Here is a 17,441-nt window from a genome sequence, read left to right on the forward strand (position 1 = left end):
GGCTCTCTCTCACACACATACACACACGCACGCACACGCACTTACACACACACGTACACAGTGACACGCGCACACAAACACACACACACACACACACACACACACACACACACACACACACACACACACACACACACACACACACACACACACACACACAGTCAAGGGCTCTCGCACAGACAGTACGTTTCCCTACTCCATGAGAATGAATACACACTGTTGCCTGGTCGGTCCAAACTGTTGGTTTCGTCAGACATTTATTGCAGCCTTCTCACCGAGAGCCACTCGCGGCAGCAGGACCGTCTGGGCGGAGCGCACCGTGAGTGACGTGCGCGTCGTCCAACGGCGTGCGAAACGCAGAGAGAATCTCTCACGCCATCATTCAGTCCGTCGCCCACATGTTGGAAATCCCTTGGATCGTCGTCACCTGGTGGCGGTGTGTGATGTAATGTCCGTCATGCTATGAAGCTGTTGTTCATTGATTAAAAGTGCTGCTTATTTGGAAATTCTGCTAATTAGGCCTTCGTTTGGGAGATGGAGTCGTTTGCTGGAACCTAAAAAACAGCTATTTTACTGATTTCCTTCAAATATATTAATCGGATCTAGGACTCTCCCTGTGGAAGCTGGCTGAAGACAAGCAGTTTGTTCAACGTTGTTGGACCACCAAACAGAACATTTCTGCCTGAAACAAGTAAAGCAGAGGAAAACCCAACAACGCGTTTGGTGAAAAGTACCCAACTTCTTGGGAGGCTATCGACGACTCCTTTCGTTGTAGAATAGCTCCGTCTGGTGGCGTCCTATTGTATTGTATTTGTTGGCGGTCCCACTTTACTTATTTTTTGGGGCTTGTAATATCAAAATGCTTATAATAACACATATCGTTTCACAACAAGATACGCGCTTTATTGGGACAAATACGAATACCCCGTAAACCAGATATACTTCTTCGAAAAAATAACGTTCCGTTTAAAGGCCCACTATGCAACTTCGGGCATTTCTTCGCTGTTTTCCTGGTTAGGCACGCACATTTCTCTACACAGCGCCCCCTACAGCTTCGTAGTAGATATTTTACAACACAGTCGTAACAACTCGTTGACGACCCTTCCCCATGCACTTCTACGCGAGCCATGTGCATTTGTTTTCAAAGAAGCCGGCGAATACGTGGAGGCATGTCCGAAGTAGATGTTCATAAAGTGTAGGCAAGGTTATACATTTTTTAAATGGTGTATTTGTATTGCAATAAACATAAATACATCCTTTTTTATAGTTGACGGGGAGAATTGATATCCTAGATTATAATTGTTTTATCTTAGGTTGAACAGAACAATCAGTGTAATGCCGCTTTTCCACCGCACATGTAGCTCGACTCGACACGACACGACTCGACACGACTCGACACGGTAGCAGCGCGGGTCCTTTTCCACCGCAAATAGTACCTCCGGGACGTGGGCGGGGTCGGCTGCGCGAAAGGGCCGTGACGTATTTTTGTATGCGACGCAAACAACACCTACGTAACCCACACATGGACAGAACCCACATAACAACAATGGAGAACATCGATGCGATGGTATTCGTGTTCGTATTATTAGCTGGCATGTTGAAGAAGTGGAATATGTTGGCTGCGGCGCTGCTATGGCTGTTACCAGCATGGTTGCCATGTCGCTCTCGTGACTTCGTCACACTCTCTGGCCAATCAGTGGCCGGCCGTCTGCCGACGTCACCTTTTAGCATCGGCTCAGCCGCTTGGAACCTAGAGCGAGGCGGTACTAGAAAAAGCAGCCACTTCAGGTACCAGATACCATGTTTTCGCGGTGGAAACGCAAAAAAGGCGAGCTGAGTCGAGTCGTGTCGAGCTGGTACCATGCAGTGGAAAAGCGGCAAAGAGTGTTGGCCAACATAATAATCTAAATAAACAAGAACCTGGATTCGGGGATTCAGTCTGTATCTGGGGGACGAGACAGACGAACAGCAAAACACCCATGGAAACAAAGGTGTTTATATGGTTGCAGCCAAGCAAGCTAGAAACATACGGGGCTCACAACAAAACGGTCGAGAAAACAATTTTTACAGGGCTCACAACAAAATGGTTGAGCAAACACATTTGTACAGAGACTATCAACATCAAGAATACCACGAAGCCAAAGTTCACCCAAGGGTACTTTCAATTTCAAAAGCAACACGGCCAAGTCGGTGTCTGATTTGCAGTCTTCCTATTCTTTCAGTTCACGCTATTCCTGAAAAGCTTGCCCAACGTTTACTCGTGTCTGGCCTCTCTGTCGGTCAGTCTCCCTTTTCTCTTCTTCTGTTCATCCGACATTGGGTTTCTCTGTCTCTTTTTAGTCGGCTGATCCATGGTGAATGTAACAATTATGGAAGTAAATCTGTGCCATCGGGTTTTGAAAATAAAAACACATTGAATTATAAGCACTGAATATTTATGCATTGAAATAACCTATCTGAATTTTTTGCCTCTGAATTTAACTCTTTACATTTTCAATTTATCATATTCACCTTTATTTTTCAATGTTAAAAAATTCAACGTTAAAAAATTCAACTCAAATATTTTCAACGTCCCAAAATTCAGTCCGCCAAAGTCACCATCAAAATTCAATGTACGAAATTCAGTGTTAACATCCGGGGACCCAAGAAAGAGCAATCGATCCTAGATGCTAGATCGCGGTCAAACGAGTGGGCGCGTCATTCTCGTTGGATACCTGATTCTCACGCGGGAAGGCATAACAGATTTAGCCATGTCCAACGGAAACAGCAGCAGTAATGGTGCTTCGGTGAGTACATTTGTCTATATATATATATATATATAAATAAAACAGTCTTGCCCACTCCACAGTACACCCGAGGTAAATCAATTATAATGCCAGGCTATTGATGTAAATGTCTGTGTTGATAGAATAATGTTCGAAATTAAATTAACCTCGCATCGCATGAATCATAGCACTGTTTTATTAGCAGGCTAGCATTGCCCTTTGACTTGCGATAGCCTAGCACGAGCGAACTCTGCAACTAGAAGGACTGAATGAAATGTGTTAAACTGTTTCCAATGATAAAGAACACCAACACCATTCTGTGTATTTATTATGACAGGGCAGCAACGTCAGTCAGGGTGAAATCGTGGATTCAGCAAGGCGATTGCTGGATTTAATTACGTCCGCTGAAAGACAACGGTGAGCCGATGTCATAGATGTGAGGTTTTGTGTTAAACTGCAATTCATGTATATGGCATACTTACTTTTACATTCTCGATCTATCGGATACGATCTTGCAGAGAACCGAGGCAGGTCGATGACAATGGGCGTTCAGCCCCAAAGCCCGCCTCGCTTCAGATGGAAATGACCAGGTAAAGGCTTCAAAGAAAATAATTAGCTTTTTTAAAAGCAACTCTATGCATACTTACTTTGTCGTGCTGTCAATTTGTAGTCACATTTTTACCTGCTACTTACAGTAAGTAATGATATACTGTACATAGTGTAGTGTAGCATTCTCTGCTTCTTACTAATATTGCAGACAATCTATGTGCTTTTTTGTGACCATTCAGTGAATTTCAGATTCAGAGTAAAGACCTGTTTTGAAGGTTCAATCATTGCCTGTTACACTTTACTGAAACCTGATGAGTATACAATATAGTGCCGTTTTTTCATGCAAGACAATGTTCAATTATAAATATGTCAGATTTTTTAATGCAGTAAGAAAACACTAACAATGTGTTTTATATTCTAACACACTTATTTTCTATAGGTCATTTCCAGGGATGTTCACCAAGGCCAGATGAAAGAGGCGCTTTCCCACCCCAACACTTGTCCCAGCCAAGAAGTTGAAGCCATTAGAGGTGGCTTTCTATTTGCTTCCAAAGCAGTGTGAGAAGACCCCGAAGGAGGGGGGCCAAATCCTCCATCTCCAAGCAGGGTTAGGCCGCAGGACTGCTCACCTGGATGAAGCTTCAACACACGAAGAGGTATTCAAATACTATAAATAATTTAGTCTTGCTATACAACAAAAGAGTCAATATGATGAATTGAAGAATCAGTTTGATAAAAGCAAAACAGTGATGAAATGATGTAAGCCAGTTGGCGGCAATAATGTGTGTCGTCAAACACTATAGAAGAACATTGTGAGCGTGGGCATTGAGCGTCTTCTTGAGCGGGTTGCAAAACTAAACTGAAAATATCAAAAGCAAAAAACAGTGGATTCATATGTTTGAGTTAAATATATTTATTCTCCTCTGCCTGCAGTGTGCTTCAAGGCTCTTTAACGTGCAGTGTGGCACTTGTCAAAGATCACCCTAAAGGCCATATGTCAACTCGTTTTGTAGACAGAAGGCCTGATATCTAACTCCAATGCAATTTTCTGTAGTCGAATAGTCTAATATCTCTGTGACTGAGAAATCCTGAGTCGAGGACAGCCCTAATAACGGCACCAGAAATTATATTCATGTTTTTTTTTTTATTGCTTTCTTTTATTGATTTTGATTTTGCCATTGGTTTAACCAAGCTATCCTTGTTTCAGAGTGTTAAGCTTAAATACATTTGTATAATTTTTACTTGCAGTTATGTGAGGCCCTAAACATTCTTTTTCCCAAACTGCGGAATGTTTCCGGTGGGTGGCTGGTTTATAAAGCTTCAGGTAGGCCAACACAAGTGTGTTTTGTTTTGCTCATTAATTTAAAAAAGTACATATTCAGCAGCTAACTGCATATTATGCAATGCAAACTTTTAATTAATTATTACAGATTGTACCCAAATAATCAAAATATACTCTTCAAACTCATTTATGTAAATGTATTATTAAAATGATCTATGTTGAATTTGAATATTTTATTTACTTTGTGTTTGAAAAGTAAAAAAGACAGGTGAACTCTTCAGACTGGACTGTATTCACACAAAGAGTCTAGTCAATTGGCCTTAAAATATATTTTATACATTGTTGACAATTTCTAATCAAATTTTCCTATGCAATATTTTCTACAGCTGGATGGGGTTGCCGAAAAATCACGCTTGTGCCTCCTGAAGATAGTGGCTATTCAGGCAGGATCCTGAAGTTTGCAAGTCGTGGGGCCAAAAATCTCTTCATAGCCCCAATTCAGGAAGAACTGAGCACAAGTCCCCTACAGTTGGATGACGAGTCTTTCAGGAACATGCCGAAAGCAGACTGTCAGAAGTGTGGACTACCAGTTCCGCTTCCACTCCTGACAGAACACATCAAAACATGTGATGTCATTGATGATATAGTCATTGAAGAGAGGGAAAGTAAGAATTATTACTTCTCTCCATCTGCTTCTAAATATCTGGGCGGTATGAATGCCTAGTTTGAGTGCGCCCTAAGATAGCATATTATATAGCATTTTTAAAAAAAAATAATTCTGAATCCTTTGGTTCTATAACAGGGTGTCCGCGGAGGTCTTAAAAGTCTTAAAAAGTCTTAAATTCATTTTTCTAAATTTAAGGCCTTAAAAAGTCTTAAATTCGTCAAAAATGTCATATGCTGGTCTTAAATTTATAACTCGGAGGTCTTAAATTTGTCGGGGCAGGGTTATTTAATTTTTTATTTTTCTCGCGGGACTTTTCGGGAAGGAGATGTACGAGGGGCTACTTTCTAGCTAGCTGCATATATAAACGGATGTCTGCGCGCTTGCTAGCTAGTCTGCAACAATGGGTAAATGCAAGTTCAACGTCAGTTGGCTGGAAGACGTCCGTTTCCGATGTTGGCTAGCGTCCGTTGCCAACCCAGAACAGGCCAGATGCATTCCGTGCAAAAGTAGCCTACATTCAAGCTCGGCACCATGGGGATTAAGGCTGTCGTCAGCCATATGCAGAGCCAAAAACATAAAACCTCTGCCAGGAGCCACACACAGACCCCAGCCATTTCTACGTTTTGCATCTCTGCCCCGGCGCCACCGCCGCAGACGGTCCGCGCTGCTAGCACTGACCTGAGGGTAGCATTTGGTGCGACACCAACACTGAAAGCGGAGGTGTTGTGGATTCTAAACCCAGTGGTCAAGCACCAGTCCTACAACTCAAATGAGGGGATAGGAGATCTCTTCGGTTTGATGTTCCCTGACTCTCAAATCGCGAGCACCTTTACTGCTGGAAGGGACAAAACGGCGTATATAACTCACTTCGGACCAGCGCCTTTCATCCGAAACGAGCGAATCTGCAGCGTCTACAAGGCTTTTGTTTTGATATTTGAGACGTTGAACCACGCCACTAAAAGCAAGCAACTTGACGTGCACGTCCGATATTGGGTCGGAGATCGAGTGCATTCCCGGTACTTGGGCTCGTAATTCATGGGGCCCCACATATATGGGGGTAAAAGGGATGATGATACATAATATTTTTTAGACAATATGCAGAATCTTTTCACTTACGAATTAACACGGTCGGCTATTTTTGCCAGCACGCCACCCTAGCCATATTATGGGGAACCGTGTTCCCCTTGGCTGTGATTTGAACTTTGAATTCCTCGTAGGAGTTCATAATAATACATTGCTCGCCTTGGATGAAATACACCGCTCTTGCGCGATTTATTTTGCATAAGGGTGAGTCAAATGACGCGAGAAACGCCCCTTTTATTTGAACGCGCATTGAACCTAAAGCGGAAAACCTGGTTCAACTAATTGAATCTAAAGTGAGCGTCGTGGTACCATTTAACTGTGATTGCGAGTTGCGGCTCTGTCGAGCCAGGTTTTCCCAAGAAAGCCTGGGTATGTTCAACGAGGTTCATGGTATACCCCCCAGGTCTTACTGAAGGCATTTATTTAATGGTGAAAATATTATTAATCAGTGGCGTAAATATCGACGGTGCAACCGGTGCAGCTGCCCGGGGGCCCAGACGCTGTCACCCCCCTCTCAACAACTTACAACTTGGGTGCACCATGAATACGTGCTGGTGCACCCAAATTAAAAATGTAGGCGCACCAGTGCACCCAAGGAAAAAGTTAGTCTGGAGCCCTAACACATATATAACTTTAGAGTATAACTTTATTTTTTTATTTTTAGTAGTATAACTTTATGTTCAATAAACATACAGAAAGTAAACTCGAATGAGTCTCATTGAGTGACGCACATGCTATGCTTGGGTTGTAATACAGCGGGATCCCCCCCACCATCGCGGGTTTAAGGTCTTAAATTTCATTCAAGGTGGTATTAAAAAGGTCTTAAAAAGTCTTAAATTTGACTTGCTGAAACCTGCAGATACCCTGTATAATAACACTGTTCTTGCTTGTAACTTCAATTTCTCAACAGCAGATATGCAGGAATGTCCTGTGTGCACACAAATCTTCCCAACAGATTTTATTGAGGCACACGCTTCGGCCTGCGGGGAGAGGTATCCATTTACTTGTTTGTCCTTTTTCTCTCACCAACAATTGTCTTACTCTTTGTGCAAGTGTAACACAAAATATTTGTATGTGGCTAGTGCTAGTGCAGGGAATGAGATGCATGCAAGTACGATCAGTGAGGAAGAAGCAGCAATACCTGGAACATCTGGAGGAGATAGAGATAGAGATGGAGGTGAGGATGCTTAGGCCCGTGTTCTCTGAATGCCATTCCCCTCTGCCCCATTGAATCTTTTTTTTATTAGGCTGGTTCACCATTGCTGACCCCGCCAAGGCCATAGCGCAGTGTGTGGAGAATCATCTCAGCCTTCACAAGGAGGAGAATCCATTGCAGCTAACCATGGACATAAGAAGTAGTCCTACCGAACAGGACATGGCCCTGATCTCCTTTTACAAGCCGCCAAATGTGGAATGGGGACGACCCCTGAACTGCAGACTTGAAGGTTGCTCCAACATCAAGTTTCAGTTGTCAAATTAATATTTTCAAGTATTTCCTTTATCTTTATTCTGTCAAACTGTTTCACAGGAGATACTGCTATTGGCCAGGGTGTGACTCGCTTTTTTTTGTCCTCCTGCATTGAAAAGCTGAAGTCTGGATTTTCCATAAATTTTGGTATGCAATTTAGGTGTATGGCATCCTTTTAAATGCTCTATTTGTTTAATGTTTATTTCAGGTGGGATAATAACGGGGGAGTCCAGTTCAGCACAGACAGTACTAACACATGTTTTTATTTAATGTATTTTTATGTGTTGAACAGCAAATGCCGATGTAACACGGCTTTTTGATGGCGAGCCTGGCCATTTGGTCCCATCAGCCTCTCATTTTCTTGTCGAAAGTGACTTGTTCATGGTGGCGGGGAGAATGCTAGGCCACTCTTTCCTTCACGGAGGACCGTCCTTGTCTGGACTCAGCCCTGCTGTTGTTCATGTACTGCTTGGTGGGAGTCCTGAAACGGCAACTCTAACTTTGGAGGATTGTCCAGACCTGGACATCAGAGAAATAATAAGGCTTGTAAGTTGACTTAAAAAAAACGGTAGAATCCTGGGAAAGACCAATTAGAACACAGCATTTATCATTGCTGTGATGTGTTATAGCCAGTACTTTTTAAAAGGGCACATAGTACCTAGCATTACTCAACTTTGTATCCTAATTTGCTTATTGTGCCTCTGCCTTAAAGCTCGGAGGAGAATCCACACTATCGGAGAAGGATGCAGCAAGTGTCCAGGAATTGGCCTACGCCTGGGACCTTCCATCCATAACTGAGACCAATAGGAGATGGATTTTTGAGAAGTTATTGATCCATGCTGTGAGTGAAAGTTTGAGAAATGTTTGCTTCCAAAATTACAAGTGGCAATTCTTCTTTTCTAAAATCTGAGTTATGTGCACATTGTTTATCTGTCGCACAACATTAGTCAAAATTATTCTGGTTAATTTATAACCAAGGAAACAAAGTGTCACGGTTTATGTAAAATGTTTTACTTCGTATTTGTCCAATGATTTTCCTGGAAACATAAAATATGGTGTAGTCACTGGTCAGTAATAAATGCAAAAGTGGTTTTATCACTGAACTGGAGGACACAGTATCATGTTACTTAATTCCCTTGTGGATAGACACATAACAAATGTATATTAATGTTATTATATTCTTAAATTGTCTTTTTCAAATCATTGACTCTCAGATATTGCTTTGAGATGAGGTATTTTATATGTTATACCCTGTCTTGTTACTATAAACAGGTTATCGGCCGTGTCACAAGACAAATAAAACAGCTCAGGCGAGGTCTCAAAGAAACCCCAATGTGGACAGTACTGACCCAACGACCTGACACAGTGGACAGGCTTCTCCCAAAAGAGGGATCTGGGAATATAAACCCTGAGGTACATTTTTATTAGTGATGTTTTATCAAAGACCTACAAAAGAGCACAAAAGTGATACGCAATACAATTATGATAAAGAATTGCAAGGTTCCCACAGTCATGAAATTCATGACTGTTCATGTCATGCCATACAATTACAAAAACTATTCTCAAGGCCTGGAAATGTTGTGGAATTAAATGAATGTTGAGAAACGTTATTATTAACACTGTTTTTGGCTGTACGTCCTCATCTTCTCATCCTCCGGGAGTAAGTCTTATAATATTGCACTTTAATGGATATATAGAGCTTCCTATTAAAAACTATTCATATCAAGTAATTGAAATGGTGTATAATATTTTTTAAATTTCATGAACAACTTTTGAACATTCATTGATAAAATTGTGTCGTAACCCTGGATTTTTCAATTAAGGTACTTCTTCAGCGAATCACTTGGCCCCGTGAGGACGACGAAGACGCAGATTATTCAGTCGCCACGATATGCTGCATTACAGGCTATCTTCGACAGTTCATTGCTCATGGTAGGTTTACACAATGCATTTGAAAGTACTATTAAAATGTTATTTGGCTACATAAATGTTTAGTATTTACTTCACATTTAGGTGAATTGTTTTTCATTGTAATGTTGTTGTTTTGAGCTCATTTAGATATTTTTGGTGAATTTCATTGTTTAATCTCCTCCATAGCTACACCAACCGAATTGACTGATCTGGTCAAATTTTGGACTGGATGGGAGATCCTTCCAAGGAGCCTCTCAGTCGAAGTAGTCACTGGCAGATACCCCACAGCCTCCACCTGCTTTGAGGCCTTGCGGGTCCCAGGGCATTACAAAGATTATACATCTTTCAGAACTGATGTTCTGGCCAGCATTTCATCGTGCCAAACAGGATTTGGTCTGGTGTGACCAAAGACTTTCACAGATTCTTGGGACGAACAGAGAAACTAGCTGCTGTTTCATTTGGGTTGGAGCCAACACACATCTAATCAGGCTGAAGGAATATTGCATTCTGACAAAAGAACACACACTCTTACACACACACACACACACGGCACTCACAAACAAACACACACAAACACACACACACACACACACACATACACACACAAAAACAAACACGTACACACAAACTCATACAAACACACACTCTAGATTTCTAGATATTATTCGATTTTGGATGTTACATTATCCACCAGTTATGCTTTTTTGAGTTTTGTTTTAACATTTCAGATAGTTACGTTTCACTGAGTGTTGAGCCCTATGTTACTGTCAAACGGATCAGTCAAAACTGTCAGTTTGACCCCGTTTGAAGCATAACATCTATAAATAAATGGTTGATATCATTTTTTTGCTTTATAATTATTACTTTTCCTAATTTAATGACCACTGGCAAACACAAAAAGTGCAATACTTCCTCTGTTATATCCAGTATTACCACACAGCCTAGGCTCTGTAAACAGGTATGTAAACAGGCCCACCGTAGCTAGCAACATGCCTGTTTACTAGGGCTGTAACGATACACCAACTCACGATTTGGTTTGTATCACGATTTTTGACCCACGGTTCGATACAGCCCACGATCTTTTTTAAATTAAAAAGCATTTTATTTAAACACTTGTATAACAATTAACTTAATGTAACATTTAATAACAAATCATTTGGAACACTGAAAAGATTCGAACAGAAAGAATACTATTAAAGTATAGCTAAATTAATTAATAAATGACCAAAGATTGCAGTTGGAGGATGCTTGCACAGATTCGAACAGAAAGAATACTATTAAAGTATAGCTAAATTAATTAATAAATAACCAAAGATTGCAGTTGGAGGATGCTTGCAGGTAGGCAAAAACCATCACCTAGTTTGGTTGTTTAGTCAAATATCCTATAAGCGCTTCTTATTAGGCTATGTAGCTAAAATAATGACATAATCAGGCCGTATAGAATGCAACATGATTAATAGCCTAACTTTCAATAGATGCGAAAAAACATGAACGTCGCGAGGCATAGCGTTACGAGTAGCGTAGCCTATGTTTGTGCGCGAGAAGGGCAGTGTGCGTATGTTTGTGTGTGAGTGACGTCAGCGAGTGAGTGGACGAGCGAGGAGAGCGTGTGTGTCTAGTGAAGAAGCGAACTAGCCCGGTAGAATAAAGTACCCATCCTGTCAATAATCGGTGGCCGCTTCATTCCGACCTATAGGCAGACCAACTGCCGGTCAAATCACACAAAACAATAGAGACAGGATCACACAGGCAATTTTTTTCGTGCTTGGCCCACTCTGGATAAATGTCGTTGATATCGCATATGAGGACTTTGACGGCTGTGGAGAAATGCAATCCTCCGTAGCCACGGAGAGCTGTCATCACAGAGAGGGCATCTCGTCGCATACTTACGGCATCGATAGGAGGGCGTTGTCAGCAGACTATTATTTCGACAAATTATTAGCAAATTTCAATCGGACAATTTGACCGGAGAGTTAGAAAGGGCGTATCGCGCTTCTGCCTTCTCACACCGAGACAGGTTCGTGGCTGTTAACTACTGTTTACAGAGGCTGTGTAGTAAATCAGGGAACACAAAGTATGTACAGTTTCTCCTAAATCAGTGTTCACATCAAAGCTTTGACAACATCCATTAGGTTTTACACAATTTGGCTTTAAAAAAAGAGTGAACGTAAACTGTTAAATGTTTCAACAGCCCTCATCTATAAATTAGAGGGGAAAAAGCAAGCCAGTTTAAAATTGTGTTAAGTGTTAACAAAAGTGTAAAACTCAAAATATTTACATTTCTTTTTCACCTTTTATAAATGTTATTTGATTTGCATGGCAAGTTATCACAACTGTTGAAATTAGGTAAGTCAAGAAGGCCATGGGAGATGGTTTGAAATGTTGGTTTTTTCCCGCTCCACATCAAGATCATTCCAGTCCAGATGTAATGACGACCTTCATCTTTTGGAGCCCGCTAACAAAACCAACGGGCCTCATTAATGTGGGCAGTCCAGCGATAAACGATTTGCTCCGATACAAAAAAATGACAGTTACATGACAGACATGGCCTATTTAAGCCAGGGTGAGTGGGTTTATGTCTCTATGCAAATCTCAATTCAGTTCTTTCACAGGGAAAGAAATTGTTCACAAAACTGAACAGTGGCAATGTAAATATCACAGCCAAAGGACTGGGATGCAGCTCTTGGGTTAACTGCATGTCTCAAAGATGTCATTTGGTCATCAGTCAGTGGGCAATCTGTTTCTGGGACAATGATGCCTGAGTGGTCAGCACGGGGAAGTCCACTGTTTTCCCACTCAATTTCTGGAATGTCCATACCCTAAAAACAGAATAATTTTGAATTTCATGCAGTATTATCTGGATAAACAGTGGGCACATTTTCACATATGTCTTCTTGGATTCTAATTTAATTGCTTAAACACGAGAACCAGACTACTTATTAAAATCACATATTTTGCACGTACCTCTGTGTTATCTGGGCCAGGAATCGGGTGATGTGCATGACCCAGCACCCACAGCTGGTTAGGGGTCATTTGGCTCTCTGTTCTAATAGGATGATTGTCCCAACCACTGCGAAAAGTGTCAAGGTCATCCTGCAGGCGTGGAAGGAACACAAAGTGGCAGCAGAAGAGGTGTGTAGCATTGTCAATGCTGAGGAAGCCCTCCTCTTCAAGGTAGTGGAGAGCATCGTAGTAAATGTTGGTTACAGCTACCCACAGGTCTCTCCACAGCCGCTCAATCCTGTAAAATTATTAAATTGACTAGTATTAATGTCATGATATTAAAAAAGACCTTCCACTCAACTTCTTGCATCCAAATCAACAGGAAACATCATTGATTGTCATGTATTTATTTTTTTAATATATTCCTGATGTGACCTTTCTTTATACTGTGTTTATGCATACGATTTAATTATAGTTACATACTGCGTTTGTACCCAAATGTGACATCAGTGGGGTGGCAGCTGTTAATTAGCATTATTTATTCTGTTGAACAAACCTTTGGTTGTGAACACTCTTCCCAGATATAAAGCTGCTCCTCCCAGTGCCACGGACTGTAAACATGAGTCGTGCAACATCCACGTTTTCCACCCCATGATCACCACGTACCCTAAGATAGACAAAAACATACAGTTCCTGTACTATTGATTACAGTATATTGGTTGGATATTAAAACAGTGCAACAAGAGTGGTTGAGCATCTGAATAAAAAAAACTGTTCAAGTCTAAAATTATTGTTGTGGGATAGTAGTGTTGGGCACTGTTGTACTCAGGTTGAAAAAGTATTCAGAACTACTACAGTAAAAATTTGTATTATGAAATTGATGTGTTTAAAAGTATTGCCGTAAAAGTCGTGGTGTGTTCCCTCTAACAGAGTTTTTATATAAGGTTCTTACCTACTTTTCAATGAAAATTCAAAACTTTACTGTCATGTTCCATGACTTCATTCAATTTAAAATATGTAGGCACATAAACCGATTACAGGGCACAATAGGAGATGGTGAGGAAGAGAAAAGTGAAAGAGTAGAGGAAAAATCAGGGTGTTTACTTAAGTACAGCACTTGAGTAAATGGACGTAGTTACTTTCTTCCACTGGTTGTACTGTACTATAAAAAATAAATTAAAAAAGTAAAATTTAAAGTATACATTTACCTGAGAGGAAACCCAAACTTCTCAACAGATTGTTGGAAGAAAGCCAGGGTAGTTGATGCTAGGTTGTTGGAGGCTGCACCAAGATACATTATCTGCAGCACAAATGCAATTACATCCTATGAGAGACTCAACTATTTAATGATTATAAAAATGTGTACACTTTGTCCTGACAACTGTGTTTACCTTACGGGAAAATCCATCAATGCCGCCAAAGATAACAATGTTGTAGCTGAAAGGTAAAAGGCAGAATTTGTCAACTGTACATTCTGCAAGTATGAAAAAGTGTTAAAACAGAGAACAGAACAGTTGCTTACATTGCTTAAGGTCAAAAACATCTTAATTCACTTGCATTTGTTTACAAATAATTACCGAATCAATTTATGGTTTGTGTCGATATGAATCAACGACTGGGGACCTGGAACTGAATAGGTCCGTCGAGCAATACATCCTAAATGGACCATTCGGGAGATGACACCAGTGGTGTCAACACGGTGCATGGACGCTCGGACACGGTTATACTGCACCCTCAGTCCTCTGGCTTGCAGAAGTCCCTTCACCATTCGGTATCCAGAGTGAGGCTGTCGGGATTTAATCTCGCTCACACACTGGTCCAGCTCTGCATCTGACATGGTGCTGTATAGTGCCTTTACTGAGAGATCATACTCAGCCATGCGCCGGTAAACTGTCCTTCTTGACATCCCCAAGAGTTTGGCAATACATGGGACCGACAGATTAAGTTCGAGAAGTTGGCGAAGGTAGTCTGGGGATATGACCATTCGCTGGCGCCCAGCTGGCCCTTCCTCAAACTGCAAAACTGAAACATGTTGCTTCCTTTTTTCTTTTTCTAAATTGATTTCACTGTATAGCTGTGTAAGTGCATCTAAAATTGATGGACAAACAGCAATTTCAGAGGATGCAGCATTTAAAAACACAAGTTCTTGTGTGCAAGTGAACTCCAAGTAGTCCAGATCCAGAGGCATGCGACCCAGAATATGTTCCAATCGAGAACGGAGTCTTTCTAACAGGTGACTAAGCAGCATTTCCTAAGAGAAGGAGAAAATAAATATGTAATGTAAACCAGCAATAGATAAAAAACTCATGACTTTAAGAACAGTCTATAATTCAATTGATGCATCTACAGCTGAAATCTGCTGCAGTCATAGACCTAAATATTAATCAATAAAAGCTATGGAAGTAAATCTGTGCCATCGGATTTTGAAAATAAAGACCCATTGAATTCTAAGCACTGAATATTTATGCATTGAAATAACCTATCTCAAAACAAAATGTTTGTATTAATGGATATTTGGAATAATTATTAGCTATTGCATATATAAACCCACACCTGCATAATCCCATTCACAAATATATACAAGTTTTAACAATTCTTCCTACACTTTTCTAGTTGAAGTTATTTATTTAGTTTAATTGAGTATTTATGTTTTTTCTTTTCTTGTTTTTTTTTACATTACATACATTGCACATATTGTACCCCTGAAATCTTCAATATATACGTTATAAACAGCATAAACAATGTACATGGGGTGAGTAGTGGTGTAAAATAACGTGAATCTGCAGTGGGAGCATTATTTGATAGAGGCAATTGGTCTATCCACAACTGTGTAACGTGCGATGGTGTAGGTCAGGGTTAGCATGAAGGAGGCAACATGCGAGAGTCTCCTCACGGTACTTTTAGTATAAGCTTTTCACCATACCACGCCAGGTCTCCACAGCACTATATATATTTAACACACGGGTGGAAAGTCTTAATATGAGTTATTACTAAATAACTCATATCAAAAAGGGAGACTTCGATCGTATATTGCTGTTTATTCTAGCAGAGCGGAAGAGCACGCACTACTTCACTCCACGTTATCTCGTATAACCAAACAAAAGAGGGAGGCGCCCCCTAGTGGCGCTACACATTTTAAACCTGACTGTTAAACTGTACCCCTGAAATCTTCATTAAAGACGTTATAAACCAGCATCAAAGTATGCCCGTTGACTTGCGCTAGCCTAGCTAGCCTAGTCTCCAATGATAAAGATCACCAAGGCTAACTTGGGAATCAGGTCCTATGTCCAAAATTCCGAACTACCCCTATTTTTCAATTCGACGTCCTTCTTATGTACAAGTGTCCGTTAGTATTGTCCATTGCTGAATCTTACAGAAACAACCCATACTAATGGCATATATATATATATAGAAAAATGTACTCACCGAAGCACCATTACTGCTGCTGTTTCCGTTGGACATGGCTAAATCTGTTATGCCTTCCCGCGTGAGAATCAGGTATCCAACGAGAATGACGCGCCCACTCGTTTGACCGCGATCTAGCATCTAGGATCGATTGCTCTTTCTTGGGTCCCCGGATGTTAACACTGAATTTCGTACATTGAATTTTGATGGTGACTTTGGCGGACTGAATTTTGGGACGTTGAAAATATTTGAGTTGAATATTTTAACGTTGAATTTTTTAACGTTGAATTTTTTAACATTGAAAAATAAAGGTGAATATGCTAAATTGAAAATGTAAAGAGTTAAATTCAGAGGCAAAAAATTCAGATAGGTTATTTCAATGCATAAATATTCAGTGCTTATAATTCAATGTGTTTTTATTTTCAAAACCCGATGGCACAGATTTACTTCCATAAACAATCCCTTAGTTACTTGTGTTTATATCGTTTATATCGAGCCGGTTCCGTGTTTGGGGGTCTGTGCCGTAAAGCAATTCGTTACTTCGCGAGATCCAAGACTCCCGCGAGAGTGGGCGGCGGGTCGCCGGCAGAAACATATTCATTTTCTCCGCCAAGATGCGCAAGGGGGAGTCAAAACAACGAACAATCGAACAAAAATGTATAATAGAACCATCGCAATGACTCTTAGCCTGTTATATTAAGGTAAATCAAGCCAAAAAGAGTTGCATAGTTCCCCTTTCACTCGTGTCTGATCTCTTTTCTGGTCCATTCTACTTTTGTTCCACCGACAGTCGCCTCTTGGGTCCCTTATCAGTCGATTGATCCATGATGAATGCAACAATTGCCTCGCAACTGGCTGTTTATATCTAGCCGGTGCCATGTTTGGGTGTGTGCCGTGCCGTAAAGCATTTTCGAAACTACAATCTGACTACATTTTCGAGGATACTTCCGCTGCGTCACATCCGGATTGTCTCGGTCCGAGCAGATCAAGTTGCATATGCGCTTTTTCACTGGAGAGGCGACATGGGTAAATGACACACCCACCAATCGACCCAGAAATGGATGCAGAACCATCAGCATAACTCTCAACCTGCATACTTAATGTAATTTTGGCTAAAAAAGTTGCATAGTGGGCCTTTAAATCGGCAAATGCCATAGCTCTACTCCCTATTGACATAATAGATTCGACAATCAGCGAAGGATATAAAGGTTTCGTATATATTTCCACCAAATAATAACCAAGAATTTAACTGGCGAAAAAAAAAGGGAGCCATCTGCCGTGACATTGTGAATCAATGCCGTGACCCGGATTCGAACCGGGGTTGCTGCGGCCACAACGCAGAGTACTAACCACTATACGATCACGGCG

General features: G+C 40.9%; 3 protein-coding genes and 1 non-coding gene across 5 annotated transcripts in view; 1 reads left to right on the forward strand and 3 right to left on the reverse strand.

The window, feature by feature from the left end:
- Positions 1–1,026, reverse strand: part of LOC115559136 (FERM domain-containing protein 5) — a 66,433-nt gene extending 65,407 nt beyond the window's left edge. The window contains exon 1 of one of the 2 annotated variants that reach the window (XM_030377838.1): positions 276–1,026. The gene's annotated coding sequence lies outside the window, so the exon portion shown is untranslated. Of the gene's footprint in view, positions 1–217 lie in introns of both variants that reach the window. The other variant, XM_030377837.1, reaches the window with a different exon arrangement.
- A 2,871-nt stretch (positions 1,027–3,897) lies between these two features.
- Positions 3,898–10,566, forward strand: LOC115558211 (G2/M phase-specific E3 ubiquitin-protein ligase). The gene is made up of 11 exons (XM_030376105.1): positions 3,898–3,970; positions 4,563–4,638; positions 4,983–5,261; positions 7,257–7,338; positions 7,429–7,791; positions 7,875–7,961; positions 8,107–8,360; positions 8,527–8,655; positions 9,087–9,227; positions 9,638–9,746; positions 9,912–10,566. The coding sequence occupies exons 5-11, from the start codon at positions 7,689–7,691 to the stop codon at positions 10,127–10,129; spliced, it is 1,041 nt and encodes a 346-aa protein (XP_030231965.1). The 5' UTR covers positions 3,898–3,970; positions 4,563–4,638; positions 4,983–5,261; positions 7,257–7,338; positions 7,429–7,688; the 3' UTR covers positions 10,130–10,566.
- Positions 10,567–11,642: 1,076 nt separating this feature from the next.
- On the reverse strand, positions 11,643–15,786 carry LOC115558962 (uncharacterized). Its single transcript, XM_030377525.1, has 6 exons — positions 14,246–15,786; positions 14,060–14,105; positions 13,877–13,968; positions 13,225–13,335; positions 12,690–12,966; positions 11,643–12,544 (listed from the first exon to the last, which is right to left on the reverse strand). The coding sequence occupies exons 1-6, from the start codon at positions 14,914–14,916 to the stop codon at positions 12,332–12,334; spliced, it is 1,410 nt and encodes a 469-aa protein (XP_030233385.1). The 5' UTR covers positions 14,917–15,786; the 3' UTR covers positions 11,643–12,331.
- Positions 15,787–17,368: 1,582 nt separating this feature from the next.
- On the reverse strand, positions 17,369–17,440 carry trnah-gug (transfer RNA histidin (anticodon GUG)). Its single transcript has one exon. It is a non-coding gene; the product is annotated as a tRNA-His (tRNA).
- Between the last annotated feature and the right edge of the window lies 1 nt (position 17,441).

The sequence above is a fragment of the Gadus morhua genome, chromosome 14 (genome assembly GCF_902167405.1).
Source record: "Gadus morhua chromosome 14, gadMor3.0, whole genome shotgun sequence".
Classification (NCBI taxonomy): domain Eukaryota; kingdom Metazoa; phylum Chordata; class Actinopteri; order Gadiformes; family Gadidae; genus Gadus; species Gadus morhua.

What these genes read in the sequence shown, in the direction of transcription:
- LOC115558211 (XM_030376105.1), top strand. Translation starts at nt 7,689, where the DNA reads ATGGACATAAGAAGTAGTCCTACCGAACAGGACATGGCCCTGATCTCC. An exon ending in CCTGAACTGCAGACTTGAAG is followed by an intron (nt 7,792 to 7,874) that starts GTTGCTCCAACA and finishes ACTGTTTCACAG; the next exon opens with GAGATACTGCTATTGGCCAG. An exon ending in TGGATTTTCCATAAATTTTG is followed by an intron (nt 7,962 to 8,106) that starts GTATGCAATTTA and finishes TGTGTTGAACAG; the next exon opens with CAAATGCCGATGTAACACGG.
- LOC115558962 (XM_030377525.1), bottom strand. Translation starts at nt 14,916, where the DNA reads ATGCTGCTTAGTCACCTGTTAGAAAGACTCCGTTCTCGATTGGAACAT. An exon ending in TTGATGGATTTTCCCGTAAG is followed by an intron (nt 13,969 to 14,059) that starts GTAAACACAGTT and finishes TTTGTGCTGCAG; the next exon opens with ATAATGTATCTTGGTGCAGC. An exon ending in AAGAGTGTTCACAACCAAAG is followed by an intron (nt 12,967 to 13,224) that starts GTTTGTTCAACA and finishes ATAATTTTACAG; the next exon opens with GATTGAGCGGCTGTGGAGAG.